The following is a 25,375-nucleotide window of genomic DNA, read 5'->3' as shown; positions in this document are numbered from 1 at the left end:
TGTACGGAACTTGAAAATATCACCTTATATGAAGATATTAGATGCCGAGGAGCTAGAAATAAAATCTGTATGATACCTACTATCCTTCAATAAAACAAGATTTTAATCAAAAATATTTTTTATTTACTTAATAGTAACACCTTTTTGTGTCAAAGTATTGTCTTCATAGGTTTCAAGCACATCAGCCAAATGCTCGTTGTCCCTGGGTTTCTTGTGTAGACGTCGTTTTGACGCATTTTTCTTACGTTTAGGAACTACAGGTTTCCTTGGACCATGATCTTGCATAGATTTGATACCTTGTTTTTCTAGATATTCCTCAATTTTCGCGTCATCCATAGCATCAACAGCCGTTGCGCGCCAAAGTTTCACGAATTCTTCATCAACCTGTGAATAATAAAATGCGATTACATTTTTACCTCAGGTCCGGCAAGTGAAGTTCGGTATACTGCCTGATAAAAGGCTCTTTGAATAAATTATAAATTTGGGTTTCCAGATGACTAGAAAAACTGGGGTCATCCCAGTGCCTTGTCCAATATCCAACTCAGATTTCATATGCCATTAGCAATGGTAGCCTTAGTCTGTTCAGTTGTTACTTAGACTGAATACTTAAAGAAATTTAAGTTTGTAGGAATCCAACAACCTTTACATTAAATAAATAAAACCATTTTTTCAAATACTTACATCTAAAGTAGCAGTCTTATCATTATAGAACAATATTTTCTTTTTGTCTGTGGGCCTAGTTATGTATAAAATTTCTTGTGCCAAACTTTTCAAAGCTCTTTCACAGTGGGGCAAAGATTCTTGAACATCTTCCAGTAAAATACCACCTAGGCCTTTCAGATCATGTTGTTTTAGTAACCTGAAAGAGAAAATAAAGCTCTTAATAAGTTTGTTCATATAGATTGAAACAAGAGGGGTTTATTCTTATTATTATTGATAATAACTGATCAGATTCACATCTCATATTGTATAAATAAGTACTGACATTATAATCTTTGTGAATCAAAACTTACTAAATGAATTATGATAAGATTTTCCATAATAATATGGCAAAAGCTTATATAAAGAAGCCTCTATTTATTTTTTCCTATATTTATTTTATTTTTGCCTTTTGAAGGGTATGCTCCTAGGCCCATCCCCTTCAATCTGTGTCCTTTCTGACTATACTTTGTTAATGAATATTTTTCACATACCTCAATAGTGACTTCTTATCTTTAATTTTATAGACTGGCTTAAAAATGTACTTGGAATCTGGTGTGACCTCTATCTTAGGATTGTTTTGAAGAGCTTCTGTTTGCAGCCACTGAAAAGAGAATTTATTAATTTTAATAGAAGTTCCAGATACAATAAACCTCATTCTTCATTTGTAATAGAGGATTAAAAAGAACAATAAAATATGATGTCAATGTCATAATTTTATTTAAAAAAAACAGTTTGTATTTGTTTTTTATTTATATCAATGTGATTATTTTTATTATCACAATTTATTGTTTTATGTTTTCAACAAAAATTTAAAGTCTTTTGGTAATAACTGTTTGTGCATATTATGTAATAAGTAAAATATATTTTGTTTAAAGTTGGCAATGCTTACTATTATACACACTATTACACACTTACTATTATTACTAAATTATTTATAACTGATTTGTATACAAGTAGTTATGTTTTAGAATTGTTATCCTGCAAATCAATAGACAAAAAAAACAATACACATCAAAAAAAGTTTGTAGAACTACTAGCATTAGGCCTAATTTAATGAGTAAAGGTGGGTGAGGCTTTATGTATGTAGAAAAAAATACTCAAAAAATTTTCAAAATCTATTCATTATGTTTCTAAAGATAGTTGTTACTATAGTGTAGTTACCTGTTTGACTTTGTTGCCTACATCTAGCTGGTTAGTCTCATCTAGAACTTCGTCAAGTGTGAGAGGGTGATCATCTCCTTCCTGATGTCTGGCTCTCATATGCCTCACTACTTTGGCCAGAACACCAAACCGGTAGGATGAGCTACCCGGCATGGTTTTGTAGCTAGAAAAATAATAGATTTTATTTTAGGGTTTATAGATAAGTTTTTCTCCCTTATAGCAATACGTATTATAATATTGAATCACATGACTTAAATAACTTAAAACTTGCTATTGCAGGGATTTTGCTCATCTGACCATAGGCCGCAGAACTTAATTTTGAAATTTATGTTGAGTTATTTTCTTTCAAATTATCCTTTGTAATAAGAGGTATTATACATAATTGATTAAATTATGTTGATGAACAGATAATGTTCACTTGAAAGTAGTAATTCTCAGAGGTACTTACTTAGTAGCATCAAGCTTCGGTGCAGTACTGACCGAGCTTGATGATTTAGATTTTGACTTCTTGCTGTCATCTTTGAAAGAGGAGTCTGGTTCCTTGGTCTTTTTCTTCTCAACACTGTAATATTAAAATAATAATGTTAAAGTTGTGACATTAATTGTTAGTAAACAGAAACGAAACTAAAAATGTTGACGCACATTTCGCAAACGTGACGTATTTCTCAAGAAATTGTATTATATTGTTTAAAACCACACAGAAATAAAAACAAATCATTCTCATAACTTTTCTAAAAGTAATCTTGATGTTGACTGATAATCGCGTGCTGGGCCCGCGTGTGGGAGCGAGAGAAAGTACGCAAATGACGTGACGGCGCGAACTGTGCGCTAGTTAGCTCACGGTGTCCAGAAGAATGTAACGTACCTCGGTGTAGCAAGTGCCTTTTTCTTGAACGCTTCACGTTCCCGGAGCAAAGCGGGATCCATTGTTGCACCACTTGATGTTTCTTTAATGTTTATCTAAAAAGTAAGTACGTTTCTACTCATGTTTACCCAATTTTAGTAACTCAGCTATGATTCTGTGCAAGCTACTTTTGTTTCGATAATCAATGTAGTTGTCAAATTCATTAGACAGCTGTCAAACTATAATTGACACCTGCAGTTTTGAAACTATGTATTTTGAGTTATAAAGCTGTTAAAATACGACTTATATAGGAATCTATTTCTTATAAGTAATTAATTACATAGTCGCATATTTGTATTTCTAATGTATTAACAAAGGTCTATTTTAGGTAACTTACTTAAATATATAATTTAAGGGCAAAAACATTTTCTGGAAGCGTTTTAAATTTCTTATGCGTTTCTAATAAGATAATAATAGGCACTAGTTCTGTTTTAACGCTTCCACGCTAATTCTTTATATATTATATTTTTTTAATTTCATCTAACATTAATTAAACATTAAACAAACTTGATATTTGATAGCCATGAAGTAAGTACAGGGGAGATATCTTAGCTTTTACCTTTAACTAGAATCGAACCAACTTACTTACACAGTAAGCGCTGCAACTCATTACAGCGAGAAATACTGTCAATGCGGATCTTAAATAAGTGAGCTATATACATAAATTTTCGTATAAGCCATGAAAAAAAAAATCGCTGCAGCCGCTGCAAGTTGCGAAAAATCAAGTTTCGTTGTCTGTTTGCATGAGCGGGAAATTATTTGTCCACATGCCACTGTTCTTGCCTTCGCGGAGCAGTGTGGACGTTATACATTAGGTGCGTATTCGTTATTTATTTCGTATTTCATAAACATATTTACGTTTACAAAATATATGTGAACTTTTTATGTATTTTAAATGGTAGTGTTTTCAATTATTTGTGCATGCAGGTGAATATAATTATATCAATACAATATTTTCCTGGCTTTATTTTTAGGACATGGTCTTGTTTTGTTATGACTGTAAATATTATGAATTTGTATTTATTTTGTTTGTAACTTATGATTTGGTTTTTATTGAGAAACGAGTTAAATATAGGTAATTTTAAACATTGGAATGTTGTGCGTGTTGTATAATTTTGGAATACTGACTGTGTAAATACATAAATGTAGTTTAAAAAAAATATAAATAAAAGAAATGCTATATTAACAAACATGTTTTGTGGGTGTAGTTTTATGAATATTTTTCTCACATTTTATAGTTAAAGTAAGACTGTACTTATCCAGTTAATACGTAACTTTTATTAGTTTTCATTTTCCGCTTGTGAACTTTCGATAGTAAAAATATGTTGTAGCTCGCGGTTAACATTCAGGTAGGTGCATTGTTTTTGTATTTTTTTTTAGAAAAAAAGAAAAATTGCTAAAATTTATTGGTAGTTACATCTATATTCATTTTACATGTAATGCGAAATATAGCTGAAAGGTATAGTGCGAAATTTATTTTTAAAAAGATTCAATAGAGTTTCCGGCATCATGGGTTTGTTATCAGCTAATCTTAATGTTGCGTATTTTTTGTCACTTATTAGACGCCCTAGATTTAGTTGACTTTTACTTTTGCTCACGACACGTCGTGAGGTCGTAGGTCTTTTAGCACATTTTATCATTTGATCTTATTTTATTAATTTCATTCAAGTCAGCGGGATATTGCTCTGTTGGATATCAAACGTAACTATTTGCGTGTTTTGTTAAGAGGTAGTTAAGCGTTATGCCAAACGATATCACGTAGAGCCAAAATTAAAACTTCCATAAATGGATTGATTATTTTAATTACGATTGCGTATTTTCGTTTTGTTACCCACTTTATCGCTGTATTTAACTAGGTTGCGCTAACTAAATATTTTCCGTTTATTCCAACCAAAATCACCTAAAAATATAGAACTATGTTTAGACGCCACTGAGGAATTAAATAAGAGCGACATAAACGGTTAGAGTACATGAAATGCAGCCTAAAATAAAATAACAGGGAAATAAAAAGACTACTACAAGCTACAACGGAGTAGTTACGAGTACTTATCTATGAAAATTTTACAACAAAAATAAATCGTGATAGCATCACAAAGGCCTAGTCCTCACTGTACAAAAGTATGCCGTGAAAGCATGCCTGTAAGTGATTGTGTATTTCACGCCTAACATTCCCTCGTAAAGTCATAACCCATATGAGGCGTTAACAAAGCAAAGGCGAGACTGCATTATGCCTAATTGGTTTAATTTTTTTGTTACAGACTACGATGTGGCTTCAGAGATTTTTCATATACACTCTTTACTTAGCAGTATTATTATGGTAAGTTTTTCTAGTTATTTACTAATCTGGGTTTATTATTTTTGTATCGTTTGTCCATCTGCTTTCAAGTGCCGTTGTAAGTCCCATAATTTATTAAACGTAATTATTTTAATATGTAAGTTCATATCTGATTAGATGTTCTGAAGTTCATATCTGTTTAAAAAAATAGTTATCCGATAAATCGTACTGATGGAAAATTAGAAAATTCATGTAACCGTAGCAATAACTATAGTGGCCAATATAGAGTCTTAAGCAATTTTTAGATTATTTAGCACATCAATCGCAGAATATTATTACTACTAAATATGACAATATTCTCATGTTGAATTCAAATCCAACGTATATAATAATACTAGCTGACCCGCGCAACTTCGCTTGCGTCACATAAGAGAGAATGGGTCAAAATTTTCCCCGTTTTTGTAACCTTTTTTCCCTGGTACTCTGCTCCTATTGGTCGTAGCATGATGATATATAGCCTAAAGCCTTCCTTGATAAATGGACTATTCAACACTGAAAGAATTTTCAATCAAATCGGACCAGTAGTTCCTGAGATTAGCGCGTTCAAACAAACAAACAAACAAACAAACTCTTCAGCTTTATAATATTAGTATAGATTAAATCAGTCGGAATTCATGGATAAAAATAATTAGGTAAATGCCTATAGAGGGACTCTTACTATTAATAAGTAAGTATAAGTATACTTACTTATTAATAGTAAGTAAGTAATTAAGATATCCGCTATATATATCCGGTATAGTAAGTAAGATATCCGCGTAATTGTTTCACTAATTTATGTATGGTCCATTTCAACACCTGCAATTAAGTATCGATTAACTTAACTAGCGAATATTGACCGAAGCACTCGTATTGTATTTTTTCTTTTAACTTTTCCACGCTTAAACTATTAAAAAAAACATACTGGCCATTTCCCGTCTAAAAAAATCTTTTTTTTTAAATTTTATTAGTGGCTAGGTAGGTATCCTTTTTTTGGCACCAATTTTTTACTCATTTTCCGTAGTTTATGATACTAAAACCGAATGTCTGGGAAAAATAATGCTCGGAATGCCTTTTGCTGGCCAGTGAGTGTTGGCTGAAAACATAATATGTTTTTGTTAATAATAATATGTTTATAAGTGACATATTATGTCACTAATATTTCAACATGTCAAACGAATACCCCTCATATTATTTACCATCACTACTTACTACTCGAGTTCAGTAGCGCACGTTATGTGCTATGATTCCCACGATATAATTTCTCAGCCGGTTACATAGTAAGCAGTATGTTTCCTGTATTAGGTGGTATCGATTCCAGGTCTATGTGATACGTGTTTTGTTTTTGCAATTATAAAGTACTTTATATATTATCTACATAGTCTAAAACTAAGTCGCTTTCCACCGTCTGGCTCTATGGATCGTGATGCGGTTTTTTTAATAAATAGAGTGATTCAAGTGGAAAGTTTATGTATATAATTTGTTGAGGTTAATTCGTAAAAACCCCGGCGAAGTAGCCTACTATTATTGACCACTTTACGAGTCCGTAAATGTAATTGCATATTATATAAAATTGGATAGTTACAAAATATTAGATCCTATTTACATTTGATAATACGTAGATTGGTTTTAATGGTTACAATTTTGCGACTGTTTTACCTATTCATTGGCTATTTTAACAAGATGAAAAATGAACTTTAGATATAAATGGCATTATCTTATTTCCATATTTGTTCGTAACAATTGTTTTTTTTTATTGTTTAGTCGTAACCTGGCTTAGGTCATTCCTCTATAACCTGACTTGAACTACTTATTAATTATTTCATGGCCGTATATACCACTGTGGTAAATCAATAAAACATAGTATACCTATATTGTACGTGTCATTATATTATGACGCATGTACACTTGTACAGTCACAGGCATTAATTAATATTTTACCTCTTCAAATTAGGACTCGAAAGAAGGGTATTTTAAAATATCAACAGTGGCGTAGCTTCCGAAGGGCTTAGCAGTGCAATGCAATACTGGGTCTCGGGACCCTAAACAATAACCTTTAAATCGACTGCCCACGGACCGGCGTACATTTTTTTGTACTCTTCTTAACCGTCATCTTTTTTTTTGTAATCATTGCAATCCTATTTTTTACTAATTTACTGTATGTGTAATTGGTAGATATCAGGAGAGTTTATGTGTACGTGTCGTACTATGTCTTGTGTAGTACCTGCCGGCTAACTTTTGACAGAATCAAATTCGAGCTCGAATTAATTCAATGATGTTCAAATTCGATTCCGTCGGGAGTAAGCCCCCCTGGTCGTGTGCTACTGTGAAAATAGCTGATGATAAATGAGTCTCGAAATAAGTACTTATTTAAATATTGATTGTATTTTATAGTTTAGTTGGGGTGGGCCTAGTTTTACATTTGAACGAGATCCTGGGGCTACCTTACAACAATTACTACAACACTGAATTTCTAAGGTAGGTTTTTTACAATGAGTTGAATGATCTACGTTCGGTTAGTATGAAATACAAATAAATATAATTATTTTTAGTAATCATAGGAAGATAGGTACGTTTGTAAATAATTTTATTTATTGATATTGTAGTACAGACAGTTATGCTTGTGACTGTATCTATACCTACCTGTAATAATTACTACTTACTCACCGTCTAACTTACTTAGGTAATTCTCATTTATCACGCGATCGAATTTTGCAAAATATGTCTACTTTCAACTAACATTTCTTAACATTTTTCAAAAGCAATTTTTTTCTTGACTAAATTCCATTGATCTTTTGAAGAATGCCTGTTTGGCGATTTAGAAGAGTGCCCAAGAGTTCACTATCATCTACTAGCTTTTCTCAGTTCCAGCTGCCAAACTGGCGGTAAATTATATGGACATGTTAAGCGGTAAATTCTTAAGAATGTGGTAACATTCATAAGCGCCAATATGGTGCCAAAAGTTGTCCTAAATTATGTATAACTTCATTTTTTAATTTTCACATAGGTCAAATTTTCCGCCGGCCGGCCATTTTTTTTCTTATTGATAGATATTACATCCACAATTTCACAAAAGCTTTATTGGGTCGATAGGTCGTATCGACCCTCATTAGGATTCATCGTCAAATATACTTACGACTAGCGAAGGATCTTAGGTCATAATGACGCTAATCTAGTTTCACGTAACCTTGACTGTACAAGTAGTTAACTGAATGTAATGGATAAACGACTTTAATCGCCACTGCAATTATAAGCGAGTGCATTCCCGACATTAGCACGATCGGACCATTAGAGTTAGAGAGAAATATAGGTACATTACAGTTAGAATTAGGCTTAAACACCTGGTATCTTGTATTTTTTTATCAGGTCCAGGTAATTCTATAAGTTTCTAAACTTACTCTACATTCGTTGCCTTGTTTAGCTAAACTAAAATCGGACAAAGGGCGAATCCAGAATTGATTTGTCACTTGGTTTAGACATGACACCTTTATCTATACTAATATTATAAAGCTGAAGAGTTTGTTTGTTTGTTTGTTTGAACGCGCTAATCTCAGAAACTACTGGTCCGATTTGAAAAATTATTTCAGTGTTAGATAGCTCATTTATCGAGGAAGGTTATAGGCTATATATTATCATCACGCTACGCCTAGTAGGAGCAGAGTACCAGTAAAAAATGTTACAAAAACGGGGAAATTTTGACCCATTCTCTCTTAAGTGACGCAAGCGAAGTTGCGCGGGTCAGCTAGTGTCGTATAAAATTGATATCCTCCTTCTGTCCATCCGAAGTCGCCTGTGCCTCTGTTTACCCAAGGCTTTTTTGACATCCTAATCCAGAACCTTTACTTCCATATCGACACAAAATATAGATAAGTTTAGCTTTTGAGTTGAGTTGGTTAGTTCGTTAACTCTAAAGTTCTTCCTATTGTTGTCCTAGTCGATGTTCAGAAACGGCAGGCAATTTAATTGAAACCATCCAAATATAAGACTTCGTTTTTCTCCGAGTAAGTGCACAGAGATGCTCACATTCTATGCAAGTTATTAATATTTTGCTTTATTCTTCAGTGCCACAAATGGCGAGGAAGTATCGCCTTGGAGATGGGCGTGTGAGGACGGCAAATGTGTGAAGACCCGCAATGACCCGCAGAATAAGGAGCCCGTACTCTGCCTGGAAGCATGCAAGATGTTCTGCAATGAAAACGGTGAGTCAAAGTTGAAAGGGCTGATCTAGGAGTAAAATCATTGGTACTTAAGGTCATTTCTTTCTGAAACATTGCAATACGGGCCGGAGTGTCTTACTATAGTAATTAGTATAGTCTTTGGTACCAGACAGATGCGAGAGTTAGCGAAGATGAATGTACGTTGGTTACTTCTTTATGCCAAAACTGCTGAATCAATTTTATTGAAACGGTTCAGGATATTACTCATTTTCAATGAATTAATGTACATAATTTAGTAAGTAGATACATAGATTATTGTCTTTTAATATAATCAATAATGACGCGACGTTTTATCTATTGACCAGTATCAGTTCCGAATTAACGGGTTTTTTATAAAGAAATTCTCGGTAATGATTACGGTAAATATCAACAAACCTGCTCTATTTCATACGGCTTTAATATAATTGGCATGATGTTATTGGTAAAGCTATCGTAACATACAAACAATACATAAGTGTATCTTCTTTGTCTTGTCCTTATCCTACGCTGAGTAAGGTCCGTACAACATGTTTTCGTTCTCAAAAGCTTTCAGTAAAGATATTTGGCTGATGTTTTACGACCGGTTGCCTGCACGACTTCTTCTTAGGAAATACATATTTGTATCAAAAGTTAAATCACTAAAATATGAAGTAAATCTGTTATAGGAACGGCTTGAAGAAGCTATTTGTCCCTAAAAGATATATGAGGTAGAATCCATTACTTAATTGGTCACTAGGGTGTCATACTAAAGTTAAATTTTCCGAAGTATGCTGTCCTACAATGAGCTGTAATTATGTTTACAAATACGATGATACAAAAATGTGTCATTGTTATCACTTATCAGCGATATTTAGTGTCGCTTTATCTCAAGCACTGAGATAAAGTTAGATAAATACTAAATATAATAATTCGTGATATCTGGCTACCTTCCATGGGGGAGGTAGGCAGGCACACAGATGTTTGTACGTACAAAGTATCCGACTCCCATCTTACGCGATGTCCATTTTTGCATTTTTTAAATTTAATACAATTTGAACTTTGCTATAGTAGATGTGTTTTTTTTAAGTAAAGTTCAATAATGTTCACCTATGCATGTTATTACCCGCATTTAATCGATATAATTATATCTAATTACGACTAAGATCTTTATTGTCTAGGTATTTATTAACCGGGTATTATTTAACCCAATAGGAATGTGATATTTAGATATTTTGTAATATTATTTTATACGTTTATCTGATTTATTGGTTAGGTTAGGTTAAAGTTATCAGATTACTTTTTTGGTTAGGTTAGGTTAGAGTTATCAGAGTTAACATTTTCTTCTCCCTTTCTTAGTAAAAAATAAATAAAAGTATCTATGTTCTTTAATAAAAGCTACCTGGCATACATTGCTTTTGATATGGACCTAAAAAAATTGTATGAAGTCTGAAGTTTAGCAGAAAACTAATATTAACACGAGATCAGTTGAGTATAACAGTAAAATTGATTAACTAGTAATTATATTCACAAAGTAATATATTGGCTTGATTTTATAACATAACGGAGGATTTTATCGAATAAGCTTAAATTTAAATAAAAATACCAGTTTAAACACCGGATAGACAACGGTCGTTTGCTTAACATAATTTACGATGAAAACAAATTTCTTCGGCCAAACATTAAAAAGAGTTCAACAGCCTTGATTCTTGATTTTCAATCGATATATCAAAGGAACAACAATGATAATTATATTTATATAAATGGTTCGTGCTACGACACAATCAAGACCGGTTTTCAAATGTCAATCGTATGACTCACTGAGGTACCGAAATATTTTATTGTTACGTTTAGCTAATGGGATTTTAACATGATATTGGTAAATCACGCTAATGTTTCTACATTACGTTTGTTATTCCTACTTTCTTTTTACTTACTGCTATTTTAAAACCATAACCTTGGTAGGTTACAATAGATCGGCGATATGAATATGTTGTCTGTGGTTTTACTTATCCTTAACTACCGTTGGGTTATTGAAAACCATTCTATTATTAACGTTTATATGAGTGATACCATATTACTGTAATCATAATCTAATCGTATTTTTATTTTAATAAGAAGATAAGGTATCGTAATCGAACTTCATTCATTTACCCTAAACGCAAAAATACTTATCGTTATACAGTTTTTTACGGCAAATTGGTACTTACTGAACACATAAGTACCTTCAAAATCAGTCTTTAGATGTAATTAAAAAATACTGTTGATTGAACTTTTGATTACATATTTACGTAATCGTTTTAGTTTATGTATAAGTAGTAGGTATGTAGATGGTATTTTGTTTGTAGAGGATTCTCTGAAACTATCTCAATTGACTGATGTAGAAGTAGTGAACCGAGACCCAAGATAGATAATTTGAAACAATGGTTATCATTACGGTGATCTATCTGTAATCAGCATTGGTTCTGATTGGTTTCAAAAACCTTTTTTATTTGTGGCATTAGAAAAACCACCTACAAACCGAAAAAGCATGTCATCAGCTGATAAAAGTAAAAACAAAAATGTCTAAACATTTGTCGTTCAGATACAACAAGTAGACATCACATGAGATTTTTGAAATTGCGTTTATCGTTTCTTTATTGTATTGTTATGCAAATGTATCATCTCTGAATGAGGCCAAAGCAATGTTTGTAGAATAGTGATCGCGGTAATAGGAAAAGCATTGTGGCGACGCATAACGTAGAGACACACAAATACAAATAATCGCTTGTGACGTTATTTAATGTAAGTGAATATAATCCGGTGACTGGTACCGACCTATGGCTATAGAAGGATTTTGATTCAATTTCACCCACTCCGATGTACTTACTCAAAAATGGAATGTTAACATAATCTATAGGTGCTATTTTCACAAATATTATGATGTAGGATGTTTGTTAAGCAGTCACGGCTAAACTACTAAAGAAATATTGATTGATTGAACAACTGTCTCGGGCAGAAGTTGATCAATAATGAAAACTTAGACCACAGAAACCGAAAAAAAAGTCTTTATATTCCAATATCTACCTACGTGTTGAGTCGTACAATAAGTGGTTTTTTAGTGGCATGGTATTAACAAATGATATCCAGGTTTTTACCTTTTTATCACAACATCTCCGAGAGTGCCATATATTATTTAAACACACTTTCAGTGTTTCTTTAAAGCGCTCCATTCGAGATGGAATTTCCTCCTACGTACGTGATCTTAAACGTTTAAAATCAGTCGCTCTGATGATTCTGATCTGAGAATGAGTAACATTGAAATATTTGTTTTGTAAACATGTACCTAACATTAACGTAATTATTTACAAGACAACAATCATAATATTTTGATGTTTTACCAATCTTCGCTTTATTTTATCAACATCTTCAACTCATTATTCTGTAGCCAATTAGCCAATGTACAAAAATTCTTAACAAAACACTAGGTACATGAAAGTTCGTTCAGTAGTTTTTGAGTTTTACGCCAACAGATATACTTATGCGGGGATAACTTGGTTTTATATTATGTACTGATAGCTGCCATTTAACACTAGTGCTCAGATTGTCTATCGCGAATGGCATAATGTATGGCCTGCTTCCCTCATTTGATTAGGTACAAAAGATAAGCCTTAGTCCATATCACTGGTCGTTGACTTGTTCAAAATCAATATGGCTTTGTACGATCTGAATTATTAAGAGACAATTTCAAGGCACCATAACCTGTGTCAACGCTTTTTTTATGCAAGCTATAATCCTTAAAAATATTTTTAAAATATGCATTATGTTGTCTTTGACCCTAAAACCATAAGCTGGTTTATGTTAATTTTTAAAAAGGGATATAAATATAAGTAGGTATTATGCCAGGTATTTGCATTTCAGAACTAAATGCAAATTGGTCATTTCTATCCTTTTTATGGGTCCAAAAAATAAGCTCGTCTGGGTTATATTATGTTAATTATTTGGGTAAAATATTTTAGGGCTTCTTTAGGACTCCCATTAGTTTTTATCTTGTTTTTTAAATTCGATGACTTGTTATTTTATTTCGGACCAGAACCTGTGTTGACAATAATAATAATAAATTCTGAGATACCAATTTACATCGAGAACTGGTTTTAAATTGTTTTAATATTGTTTTATTTTATATAAAAATATTCCAAATTTATGGTATTGGTTTTTTGCTGCATGCAAATAACTTGATTTTCAAGTCATCGGCGTTAAATAAATCACTGAAGATTTTATGGATTTATACCGTTGGGACAGTTACTAATTGTGTTAGTTATTTCCGTTTCTCATATCAATCAGAAGTATTTTTATCCTTTGATAAATTTAATAATATTAGTTTCATATAAACACTGATAACGGTAGATTAAGGTTAATTTAATAAGTAATTTTCGAGGTTTGAGCTCTAGATGCTTGGCATACTTACAGTTCACAGTGAATCAATTTTATTTCAAAATATATAATGACTTTTTACAATGATGTATAAAACCTGAGTTTAATATCTTAAAAAATGTTTAAGCTATTAGTTTAGAAAGCTTAAGGGCTAGGTGTATGATTGTCGTTATTTTGAGTTAGTTGATTCTGGCTTAAATCAGGGCCCTCGCATGTATGTACCTGGCAGAAAACGTACTTTATACCAACCGGGCCATCATATTGGCTGGAAAGACTTAACGTCTTTTCAAATTTTTTGTTCACAATTAAGCCTAGTTTTCAACATGCGTCTCTTCTGCAGGCTTGCTCTGGCCGAGGCCGACGGGACAAGTGGATTTGGGCAACTTCTTGTCGAAGATCAACATCAACCACATTGACATCAAGCTGGTCAGGGAGGGCAGGTCGGATGATCTTATGAGGAAGGCTGGTAATGTGAGTAGATATTTTATTTAACTATAATTGTCTCGCAAACACTGCAGGGCAAGGGTCTTCTCCTGGATAAGGACCAAAATAGACCTTGAGTCGACCCTGCTGGTCATGTGTAGGTTGGTCGATACATAATGTTAAAACTATGTGAGTATGTTTGAGCACTTTTGTGGCGCAATGATGGATTTTTGTATTTTCGTAGTGGTTGGATGAGAACAAATATTTGAGGTCCACAAATAGTCGTTCAGGGTCTGGTTGTATTGTACTTTGTGACCGCTGCTTGTAATTTGTATATTTGTTATATTCCCTGCGACCCAACCAACGTAATTTTATCTATGGTAAAATAATACTTTTTTTACCTGAAATTCTTGAGATTAGTCGTTACAGAGTTTTAAGATTAGCGAACGGTTCAAAGCCAAGCGACAATTCTCTTATTTATATCGTATGCAATGATACAAGCTGCTATTTGGGAGATAAGATTATATTTTTAACGTCTTTAATTATGAGTATAGCTCTCTGATTGCACCTGAATACACTCCTTTCCTTTCTTGTAAACTGGCGGCGATCCAATAAGTCTGTATTGAAGAACAAGTACGTAGTAACGGTTCAAGTAAATCTCCTTGGTTCGAACCTACCTGATTGGAATAACAATTATTCTGTGGCTTCGCCGAATCACTGTTCAAGTTATACCAGAAATTAATTCGATATTTGACGCCAAAAAGTTATTTATAGGCCATCAAACTGACCAGATAAACTAACTTTTTTTTGAAAATTTGAAACTATACTGCCTTCTTATTGGATCCCTTTATCATGTTCTCCTATAAGGGTGCAACCAGGCTAGCGTATGGATACGCATGTATTTCACATTCCTGTTGAGTCATAGAATAATTTATATAATCTCATACATAAGTAATTAATTATTATTTAAAATATTTGTTCACAGAGGTTCAAAGACTTGATTAACACGGCGATACCCAGAGGCATTACTCCTAAAGCCACTGGAAAGTCTTTGATCGTGCATCTTGACAATGAGCACCCCGATATCAGAGGTAAGTCTATGACAAAACTCTTGTATTCTTGAATTATAAACCACGGCTTATTTATGAAGTAACTAGCTGACCCGCGCAACTTCGCTTGCGTCACATAAGAGAGACATAATTTTCCCCGTTTTTGTAACATTTTTCACTGGTACTCTGCTCCTATTGGTTGTAGCGTGATGATATATAGCCTATAACCTTGCTCGATAAATGGGCTGTCCAACACTGAAAGAATTTTTCAAATCGGACCAGTAGTTCCTGAGATTAGCGCGTTCAAACAAACAAACAAACAAACAAACTCTTCAGCTTTATAATATTAGTATAGATTACTTAACAATATTTTCATTGTTAAGTAATTGAACAAAGTTGTTAGTTGGATCTTAAACTATAATGATTTCGTATGCATACAAGTTGTAGGATGTAGCAGTATTTTACGTATAAATGTATCTTTTTCCATGGTCCGTACGCCTGGGCACGACTTGACATGCGAACCCAAATAAGTTGTGTAATTTTTTAATTATCTTATGTTGTACTTTACTTTTTATCGATTTATTTCATCAAAAATTTAAAGATGCATGCCTTTAAACAGATTTCGAATTTATCTCACTTTCTAAAGGAAACCTTACACTACTAGTTTGCGAAACGTGTGCCCTAAATTACTCTTAATTAATTTTAGCGCCATTAGTATCCGCGAGGGACACATTAACCACCTTGCTTTGCTTCTAGGTCTAACTTTATTATTTTGTTTTGCCACCTGAGATCAGAAAATGTGAAAACTAAATTATAATTATTATAAATTATACAAAACACCACGTCTTTGTTGACAAGAGGTATGAAATATGAATGTAGTAGTATGAAGCAGAAGATTTTAGCTATGGTAGCAAGTGTCATTCTTATGGCTATCCTTACCCCATGACAACAAAGCATGATTTAAAGTAGGCAAAGCATTTAATGCTGAATTCCTGTGTTCTGAATGCAACAATAAGGTATTGGATCTTATTTAGCGTTACGTCAGCATTTTCTTTGCATTACACATTCATGCATTTTGAAGGCATTCTCCGATGTTGTTTAAACACCATTGTTTTAAATCTACGATATCAAAAGGATAAGTGTAGATTACGGTCACCTAAATAAAATGTTCTCAGCAAATAACTTCCGCTAAATAATAGCATCAAATTACATTGAAACCCCATTTTGAACAATCTTCAAAATAAATGGCCTACGACATAGGCGGGGGTTTATCCCCTCTCACCGTTTAGTCTCTAAAAATAAAACCACCCCAGTGCATTCTCACGGTCATTGAACGATAACTATGTGGGTTAGGGGTGGAACTTTACCTGTGATGTTTTCCATTTATGCGTGAAGTGTATGGGAGATACATAATAATATTATGTAACTACGTATAGTTGGTATGCTTGATAACTATCAATATGGATCACTTTAACGCTAGCTTATAGGCTTTAGGGAAGATGGAAGCTTATGTTAGGTATGAATATAAAGCAAAAAATCCTCTTTTTTTCTGACTAGCCCTATAGTAACTGCCTCCGTGGCGCACTGGTTTAGGTCGCCACGCCCGCCGCTTCCATTGCGTCGGGAGGTTGTAGGTTTGATTTCCAAACGGAACAGTTATTTGTGCGATCTACAAATAATTGTTTCGGGAATTGTTGTATTTGTGTCCGTTGTTTGTTTGTAAAAGTCCCCGCGACAAAAGAGCAATTCTTAGTGCAGGAGTAGTCTTTTAAGAAATATAGTTTTCATTTGCTACGTAGAACTTCGATACTACATCAAATGGATCAAATTTAGATCAGAAGATAATAATGAAACTGTGATATAATGACATCATTTTGTTATCAAAATAACGATAGAGTATCGAAGTACACAAAAAATATCTGATTGAATTATAAAGAAAGAAAAAAGCGTTGATTGTTTGCGAATGACAATAAAACACGTTTTTGTGGACATGCTAAGTGTAAAAGGAACAATAGGAGATATCGTCAAGCTATCTATCACAAATAGTACCAACATAATATAACTACAGAATACATTGTTAACAGCTAGCTCACCAGGTCTACACAATTCTGTTTGCGTGTAAATTGATTTTTGAAAATTAAATGGAAATACTGGTTTGATGGTCTTGTATGACAAGATGTATGGATGTGAATGAAGCAAAGGAAGTTCGTAAGGATCGTACCAAGTGGCGTTTTCTGGTCCCTGCCTATCCCTATCGGGAGAAGGCGTGATGTATTCTGGGTCTTTAACTATCTGTTAACTGCACGTTTGGCGCAGTGGTTAAAGCGGTCACCTCGCCGCAACAACCGTAGCGCCGCGTGTGGTGGGTTCGAATCCCACCCGGGACAAATCTTTGTGTCATGAGCACGGGTAAGTATTTGTTCTGAGCCTGGTTGTCAATTTATTTATATAAGTATATATTTAAAAGTATATAAGTATATATATATTCGCTTAGCCTTTGTTCCAAACTATGTTGGAGTCGGCTTCCAGTCTCACCGGATGCAGCTGAATACCAGTGTTTTACATGGAGCGACTGCCTATCTGACCTCCACAACCCAGTTACTTAGGTATTAACACGATACCCTTCGGTAAGACTGGTTGTCAGACTTTCAAGCTTCTGACTACTGTTAACGACTGTCAAAGATCTTCGAAAATGACAGCCGGGACCCACAATTTAACGTGCCTTCCGAAACACGGAGAAACTCGATATGTTTAGGATGGTCACCCATCCACGGAACAACCTCGGCAAGCGTAGCTTAACCTCAGAGATCGATCCGTGCGGCTGTTGTAAACTAAGCCACGAGCTCCTCCTTAAAAGTATATAAGTATGTTTATCAGTTATTTGGTTACCATAGTACAAGCTCTGCTTAGTTTGGAATCAAATGACCGTGTGTGAGTTGTCCAACAACAATCGTAGCTTAACTTTGAATTAGTCTTTCATTAGTATAATTATTGTATATTTCATTATATGTATAGACCAAATATTTAAATAATAGATACTGTATGAACACTAGCTTCATAGAATTTAATAAAAATCTATATATCAAAATGTTGAACATCGTAACAATCGTTAAACAATACACATTCCTCTATCGCATATTTGCGTAATGCATTATCGGTCATTACGGAACAACAGAATGAATGTACTACATCTTTCTTATTCAATAAGTATTGAGAATAATTGAGATCTGGAGTCCTTGACACCAGCATGGAGGTCATTACACCTAGGTGACATAATGTGTATGTTGGCATCAACGCGCCAGACCGGTGCCTCTACATTCACTAGTAAAAGAAACAAACACTAGACCCATTCCTTTTTAGAATTCTGTTTAAGTATGGAGGTTTTAGTAAATGTCTCATTAACATATGAACTCATAGAAGGTGATTTGGGTGAACTGCTCATCGTATACGGAAAATCTTGCTACAGATTGATGTCTAACATTCGGTTTTTAAAGACAGCTTCCAAAGTCGTCATATTCCGCCGACCTTGACGTGGTTTACTTTTATTTTTGTTATTATAATAATATGCACTTTTACAATTACTAGGCGATATCTACTGTGTGGAATTGTCGTACGTTTTCTTTACCAGTAGTTAGGTATTTTTAGAAGCTATTCGATAACTATAAACAAAGTAACAGACCTAGGATACGACTGTTAACGATCCTAGGTCTGTTACTTTACCTAGCTGGCCGTAGTTGAAATGGCATGTACACTACGTGCATAGGGTAATCTATAGTTAAGAACACTGGGTTGACACTTTCCTTCATACAAAAGATTTATGCATTCTCAGACTCGGCCTTCTATGTAAAATCCTCGCGACACAAGATCCGTTCATATTTTTCCTTTTACATTACCAAAAAATATTTTATTTAGCCTTTCTAATATGTCTATATAGTTTTTAAAATCCTAGTTTAGCAGTTGCGCACAGCTGTACCGTCCGTAACTAAGTAAATATTGGAATACTGTGGCAATCAGACTTTCTTTGGTCCATATCTGGGTGGATATCATCCCTCCTAGAAATTCTGGAGCCTATAGTTATCCCAGAAGATCATACTAGCTCTTATTTTGTTCCCAGAGTTCTCCCTGGACATGGATGAAAGCTACACGCTGCGCGTTACTCCGGCTTCATCCGACACCCTCAATGCTACCATCAATTCTGGATCATTCTTCGGACTTAGGAACGGACTTGAGACCCTTTCGCAGCTGATTGTGTACGACGACATTAGGAATCACATGCTGGTAAGTTAAATACAAATTTTTACACACTTATGGACGTCATTGGTTTGTGACCCATCACCCGTTCGCGTTTAATTTGAAACGAAAAGGAGCCTGGATGTTTGGCTCTGGTTCTCCAACTATCTCTATGTAAATTTTCATCGTAATAGGTGATGTATTTAGGCCGTGCGAGCTCGGATTGATAATATTCTCTAGTATAAATTCTTTGCTAACGTGCTCAGTCTTTTTTAAGTTTAAAACTAATACGTGTACCGCTTTTTAAAATCGTAATGTAGTTACTTTATCTTATGTTTATGTATAAGTGTGTGCGAGCTTAAAGATACCAGTATACTTAAAATTCAGGCTAAGACTAAGCTAGAAAGATGTCTAAGTAGGTACTAAGATAATCCTTACTTACATTAGAAATGTTGGAGCACTCTACGTGCATAAAAAAATGAGAATTTTGAAAGTGTATGTTATAGCATTATTATGATATCACTAAGAATTATGTTTTTTTTTGCTGTTTGGTTTCGTAACAGACAAAGGAATAAGACTTATTCGGCGACTTCAAAGATTATCTCTAGTCCTGACAGATTATCTAGCACTTGACTCAAACTTAAATGTTTTGTGTGTAAGTGTTATTGCTATGGTGCTAATTTATTAGTGTAGAATACTAATTATGTTACCGCAGTATACAGACGGTGAGCGGATTTGGATAAGCACTCGTTAATCCGATTGAAAACGTGACCAAAGGATTTGTTCACCAATCTTATAGAATGTTTTGAAACAATATGTCTTTTGTGTACTGTTGCTGATTTATTTGGCTGTTAGACCGTGAAGGACGGTTCGCTGAATTATAACTATTCGTGTATTGAATGTTATCATTTGCATCTACAAAAGCGATAGCAGGACTAATTACAAAATGTTTTTAGCGTTTATGTTTAACAAAATTTCGGATTTAGTGCTTACAATTAGCATAAAAGCTGCTGCTCATGTAGAAAAAAGAAGTGACAAAAAAAACATACAGTCGAATTGAGAACCTCTTCCTTTTTTGAAGTCGGTTAAAAAGTAAGTTTGTGTCTTACATACCCAGCCGTATTCGATGCCCAGAGACATTCGACTCTTTGTAAGACTGTTACTATAACTATTAAAGTCTGTGTGACTCACGATAAAAGGCGTCCGCGCAACTATCATTAACAAAAGAATAAAACGGCCTAGGCAATAGCTATAAAATTGGGGTTACAAATCCGTACCAATATAAATTCTAAATAAAGTTGTTCTCTTTATTTTTTATCGATAGCATTTACTTGAGGATATCTTTGACGCAGACCGAGTTGCGGAATCAGTAACTAGTATAAAATAGATATACAATATAATATCTGACTAAATGTATGGATGTGAATGAAGCAAGAGAACTTTGTAAGGATTGTACCAAGTGGCGTTCTTTGGTCTCTTCCTATCCCTGGGCGTGATTTTATGTGTAAGAGCATGTAAAGTCTCCAACCCGCACTTGGTCAGCGTGGTGAACTTACGGCCTAAATCCTCCCTCGTTTAGGAGGAGTTAGCCCTTGCCCAGCAATGGAACACCAATAGGTAAAAAACAAATGTTTGTATATGCAATCTAACATTTGAAGCTACTCTTTATCAATCCTTTTCAATTCTTATACAGGATTGTTCTAAGTACTTAATGACCGTGTAATTCGATTTATTGTATCGTCTGCCAGCCAGCGCGGTTGCTCACATGACTCTCAATTGCTACGTCCGCCTTATCTATTCCATACGGGATACAGTTTACATTAAGATTTATTCTTTTGTACAAATTACTTCCGAAATGGAAAAGTACAATAGAAAACTAATTGAGATTTGCGATAATATAACAATGCAAGTAATCAATACAGCAGAACGTTATAGCCCTATTATCCGATCGAATTTTTGTTTGTCCGAAATCATTTTTTTTAAATAAATATGAAATCATTTGCCAGCGCATCGGAAAAATCGCTTCCTATTGAAAATAATCACGGGTAAATTAATCAATTTAATTAATTAACACTACCTATATTCTACACGTGTTTCCGTAATAATATATGTACGTGTTCAATTACAAGCCACTAATATAATGTACGTTGAAGTACATTTAATTAACAGTATGCTTACATACACCTATGTTCCCTGTAATGTTTTCCCAAGGCGCTATTTCAATTAGTCGTATGTCAGTCAGCGACAATAAGTTTACTCGTTATTTTTTTCATAAGGCTTTTGCTATACACATATTAGGTTCGGCACGTAGGGTTCAGCAATATTTGTAATTTGTAATCTACTCGGTTTACTTGTTCGGCCTGTGCCGATCGGCATCATCTACATATATTCGGTTTGTCACATTCGGTTCGGCAGTACTTATCGAACAACAAAACCGAATCGGCGATGTCGAGCGGCATTTTCTCCGAACATTCATCTACACATATTCGGTTTTGCCACCCGGCTAAGATTAATGCCAAACTAAATATGTGTGTAGCAAGCCTTACACTCCATCATCTGCAACAAGTAATTTGTATGCACAAACAAAAAACTACATTGTCATTAGGTATCCTTTAAATGGGCAGGTACGTATGTTTCTCACACGCCTTGGGGCCTAAAACCTGGTACAATGAAACAGGAGAACGAGTTTTATATTTACACCATCGAACCGGTCGCGGTTATTGACTTGACAATCTTGATATTAGTTCACAGTATTAGCATAAAGAAGTCAGGATCAAGGCATTTCTGCTATATTATCTTCTTGTTTATTGACAGGTCAATCAACCTTGGGTTTGGACTCCTTTAGATGATTTTTTTATTTGTGATTCTTAAATTAACATGTTTTGGACGAATATTGGCGTCAATTCAACCTAAAAAACAAACAAAATGGAATCCTGATCTCTATATTTTGTTATTAGCCTGGGTCCGTATCAGGTTCTCGGGCAATGCCCTTTCTTATACTTCCAGATTCTTCGGTCATTTGTTGTTTCTGGAAATCTAGTCAGACCCAGATTTTTCGTTGAGTATTGAGTAAATGGGTATTTTGGAGAAACAAAAATTATCTGTCTTCAAGTCGAGAAATAAACCTAATCTTTTGTTAGACCCAATAGCCTTTAAAATATTTACCTATTGTTTAATTTCTCACTGGATATTGAAACCGATTCAAAATGAGTACGTTGTATTATTTTGTTTATAGCAGGTCGAATGTTCTGACGTAGAATATCCTGGTGAAAGTCAGTTATGAGTCTGACCACTGAGCACTGAGCATGACTTGTGCGTACAATTATAAAGTGTACCGTGATTGTAGTTCACGTTTATTGTTTCATTAAATAGACAAAAAAACGACAATTTTAATACTAAAATAAATCCATCTTTTTTTATGATATCATAGATGCGAAAGTCCGTTGTTTTTTCAAGCTAAGTTTATATAAACTTAATAGGCTAATTATATTCAAAAATCTTCCTCTACACCAAATATTAACCAGACATTGCCATCCAAATTGAGTCAAGCACATATGCATGCATAATTCTGCTAGCAAAAGTAAACAGGAAAATTCAAACATATTGGGCCCTTAGAACTGGTAATTAGTAGTAGGTATTAAAGAGTCTGTAGCAAGGTGGTGTATTAATTAAATAACATATTATACTACACTTATTTTTTTAACAATCTAATGTGTTGTTTACATGACTACATAAGTACATACATAATATTGTTTACTGTATATTTAACATTATATATTGTTTAAAGATAAAAATAATAAACTATAGGTACATTTTCATATAATTAGCACTTCAATTAATTAACATCTCAATATGACATCTGCTATTCATATTTTAAATACGAATAGATGACTAAACTAATCAAAGATGATATCATAGTGTTAGCACCCACCTTTGTTTAGTAACTGGTTTTCATTTCGAAAAATATTTTGGTACAGATTTACAATCTTGTAAGGCGCAGTATCAATAATCTATACTAATAATAAAGCTGTAGAGAGGTCAATTCTGTACATTGAATATATTAAAAAAAAAACCAATAGGGGATGTTTAGTAACGGATACTGATACCGAATTATATAAAAAGCTGGCTTTTTCTGTAATAACTTATGAGTTTTATAGTTTAGTTTTTGTTGACTTCTACGTCTGCGTTAAAAGGTTTCCTAGTGTTAAAAGTATCGCAGATATGTGATAATCCAGATTATAAACTAACTGTGTGCCAAATTCCGTTGACTTATATGTATATGTATTCAGTGGTTTTTGCGTTAGAGTAATTAAAACATAGCTACACAATCACAAAGTTTCGCATTTATTATAATAATATCAGTAGGCTGTAAGATTCGGGAAAAAATCTACAGGCGTACTTATTTTCCGCGGTACCTGGCACTTTCCTACAAAAAATCCCAATTAACGTTTGTGGTGAATGGGGAATTTTCCCCTTCCAAACAATAGTAATTATACAAAATATCCTGTTAATAACTAAGCTCCACCACATTCACTTTTTTATAGTTTTTAACTTATTTGCCTATTCATTGCGTTCTATGGTACACCTACGTAATAAAATTAAGTTTTTCAATACTTTCTATTGGAAGTTTTCACGTAACATCGACTTTATTTGAACTTTTATTTGACTTCTTCATATATATTATATCTTTGTACTTCTCTAGGGCCTTTATAAAACATTAATTCGATAAGTTTCGACCGATGTTCATTTTACTCGCACACTAAATACCACTTGGATCACAAAGTTACTTCTTACAACTTAGACTTTATAGACTTACGACAAGCGTTATCTTTTCTAAGTAAGCATCAGTTGCATCAAAATTGACAAGGTTTTTTCATACATATTTTGTTATAATTTTAGATCAGGTTATTAGACACTTACCCATAAGTCATGAAGCCTATACTCGGGCCATTTCAAGCTTGCGAACTAAGTCATGTCATTTTATCGGAGTCTCTCGCTCGCACTTACACATTGTCCCATTCCTATGATTTTTTGAATAAGACGTAGTTCGCACGTTTGTAACGGCCTGAGTATAGGCTTATGATATTTGTTATCTGCCGTTGTCTATTCTGATCCATATCTAGTTTCTTAATCCATTTTCTCTTGTCTTACAGATCGTGCGAGATGTATCAATTAAGGACAAGCCAGTGTACCCGTACCGCGGTATCCTGCTCGACACGTCGAGGAATTACTTCTCAGTCGACTCCATCAAGGCTACTATCAGTAAGTTATGCATTTTCCTCATATTTTGTACGCTCACAAGCATAGATAAACATCAAATTGAAACTGATTAAGGTCAATCTGCGTCTCTAGTGAAAATGGTTATAAGTACGATTTTTTCTAAAATGACTTTAGTATACCAAAATGGTCAGAAAAATGCCCTATCCATTGCTAAAAATAGATTTTGTTTATCTTAAAATAAGAAATTTGTTAATGTGCAAAAAATGTTATCTTAATTTTTACACTATAAAAAATTCGCTAAAGTGGGATATAAGTACACTCTAATTTCTTAAGTCATTTTCGTCAAAATCGGTTTTATACCTTTTTTTCACCAGAGGCACAGAAATATTGATAGGTAAAATTATAACGTGCATACACGCCTGTTAAACCTGAAGATATAGGCAGCGGTAGTAACAAATACACTAGTATTAGTACCGTGTAATACGGGGCGAGCCTATTGCCATATATATACCGGTTGCATTACCAAACTCCGGATCGCCACTCACAATATTTGTCCCATGTAATAGGGGCCGAGCCTATTGCCACGTACTGGACGTGGCAATTGGCTCGTTATCAATCTCGGGACTACTATTGAGATATACCAAATTAGATAAGAAAAGACCAGTAGCACCTTGCCCGTCCCGGGATTCGAATCTGGAACTTCATGATTAGCAATCGAATACTCTACCGGCCGTGCCACAGAGCCAGTCTAAAAGACAGAAAATATAAATATAAAAAATAAGTCTCGGAT

General features: G+C 33.9%; 2 protein-coding genes across 5 annotated transcripts in view; one reads left to right on the top strand and one right to left on the bottom strand.

The window, feature by feature from the left end:
- Nucleotides 1-100: 100 nt before the first annotated feature.
- TfIIEbeta (transcription factor IIEbeta) lies at nt 101-2,869 on the bottom strand. The gene is made up of 6 exons (XM_076118056.1): nt 2,729-2,869; nt 2,312-2,425; nt 1,864-2,026; nt 1,194-1,303; nt 682-859; nt 101-384 (listed from the first exon to the last, which is right to left on the bottom strand). The coding sequence occupies exons 1-6, from the start codon at nt 2,788-2,790 to the stop codon at nt 124-126; spliced, it is 888 nt and encodes a 295-aa protein (XP_075974171.1). The 5' UTR covers nt 2,791-2,869; the 3' UTR covers nt 101-123.
- Hexo1 (beta-hexosaminidase 1) overlaps nt 2,694-25,375 on the top strand; it is a 28,139-nt gene continuing 5,457 nt past the window's right edge. The window contains exons 1-7 of one of the 4 annotated variants that reach the window (XM_076118054.1): nt 2,694-2,830; nt 5,026-5,084; nt 9,141-9,277; nt 14,004-14,134; nt 15,072-15,177; nt 19,250-19,413; nt 24,519-24,627. In XM_076118054.1, the coding sequence (XP_075974169.1) occupies nt 5,032-5,084; nt 9,141-9,277; nt 14,004-14,134; nt 15,072-15,177; nt 19,250-19,413; nt 24,519-24,627 (700 nt within the window). In that variant the 5' untranslated portion in view covers nt 2,694-2,830; nt 5,026-5,031. Of the gene's footprint in view, nt 2,831-3,486; nt 3,583-3,672; nt 3,695-4,065; nt 4,117-5,025; nt 5,085-9,140; nt 9,278-14,003; nt 14,135-15,071; nt 15,178-19,249; nt 19,414-24,518; nt 24,628-25,375 lie in introns of those variants that run through there. The other 3 variants (XM_076118053.1, XM_076118052.1, XM_076118055.1) reach the window with 3 other exon arrangements.

The sequence above is a fragment of the Anticarsia gemmatalis genome, chromosome 9 (assembly GCF_050436995.1).
Source record: "Anticarsia gemmatalis isolate Benzon Research Colony breed Stoneville strain chromosome 9, ilAntGemm2 primary, whole genome shotgun sequence".
NCBI classification, from domain to species: Eukaryota; Metazoa; Arthropoda; class Insecta; order Lepidoptera; family Erebidae; genus Anticarsia; species Anticarsia gemmatalis.
The sequence above is the reverse complement of the archived record's forward strand: the minus strand, read 5'-3'. Positions and strand labels throughout refer to the sequence as shown.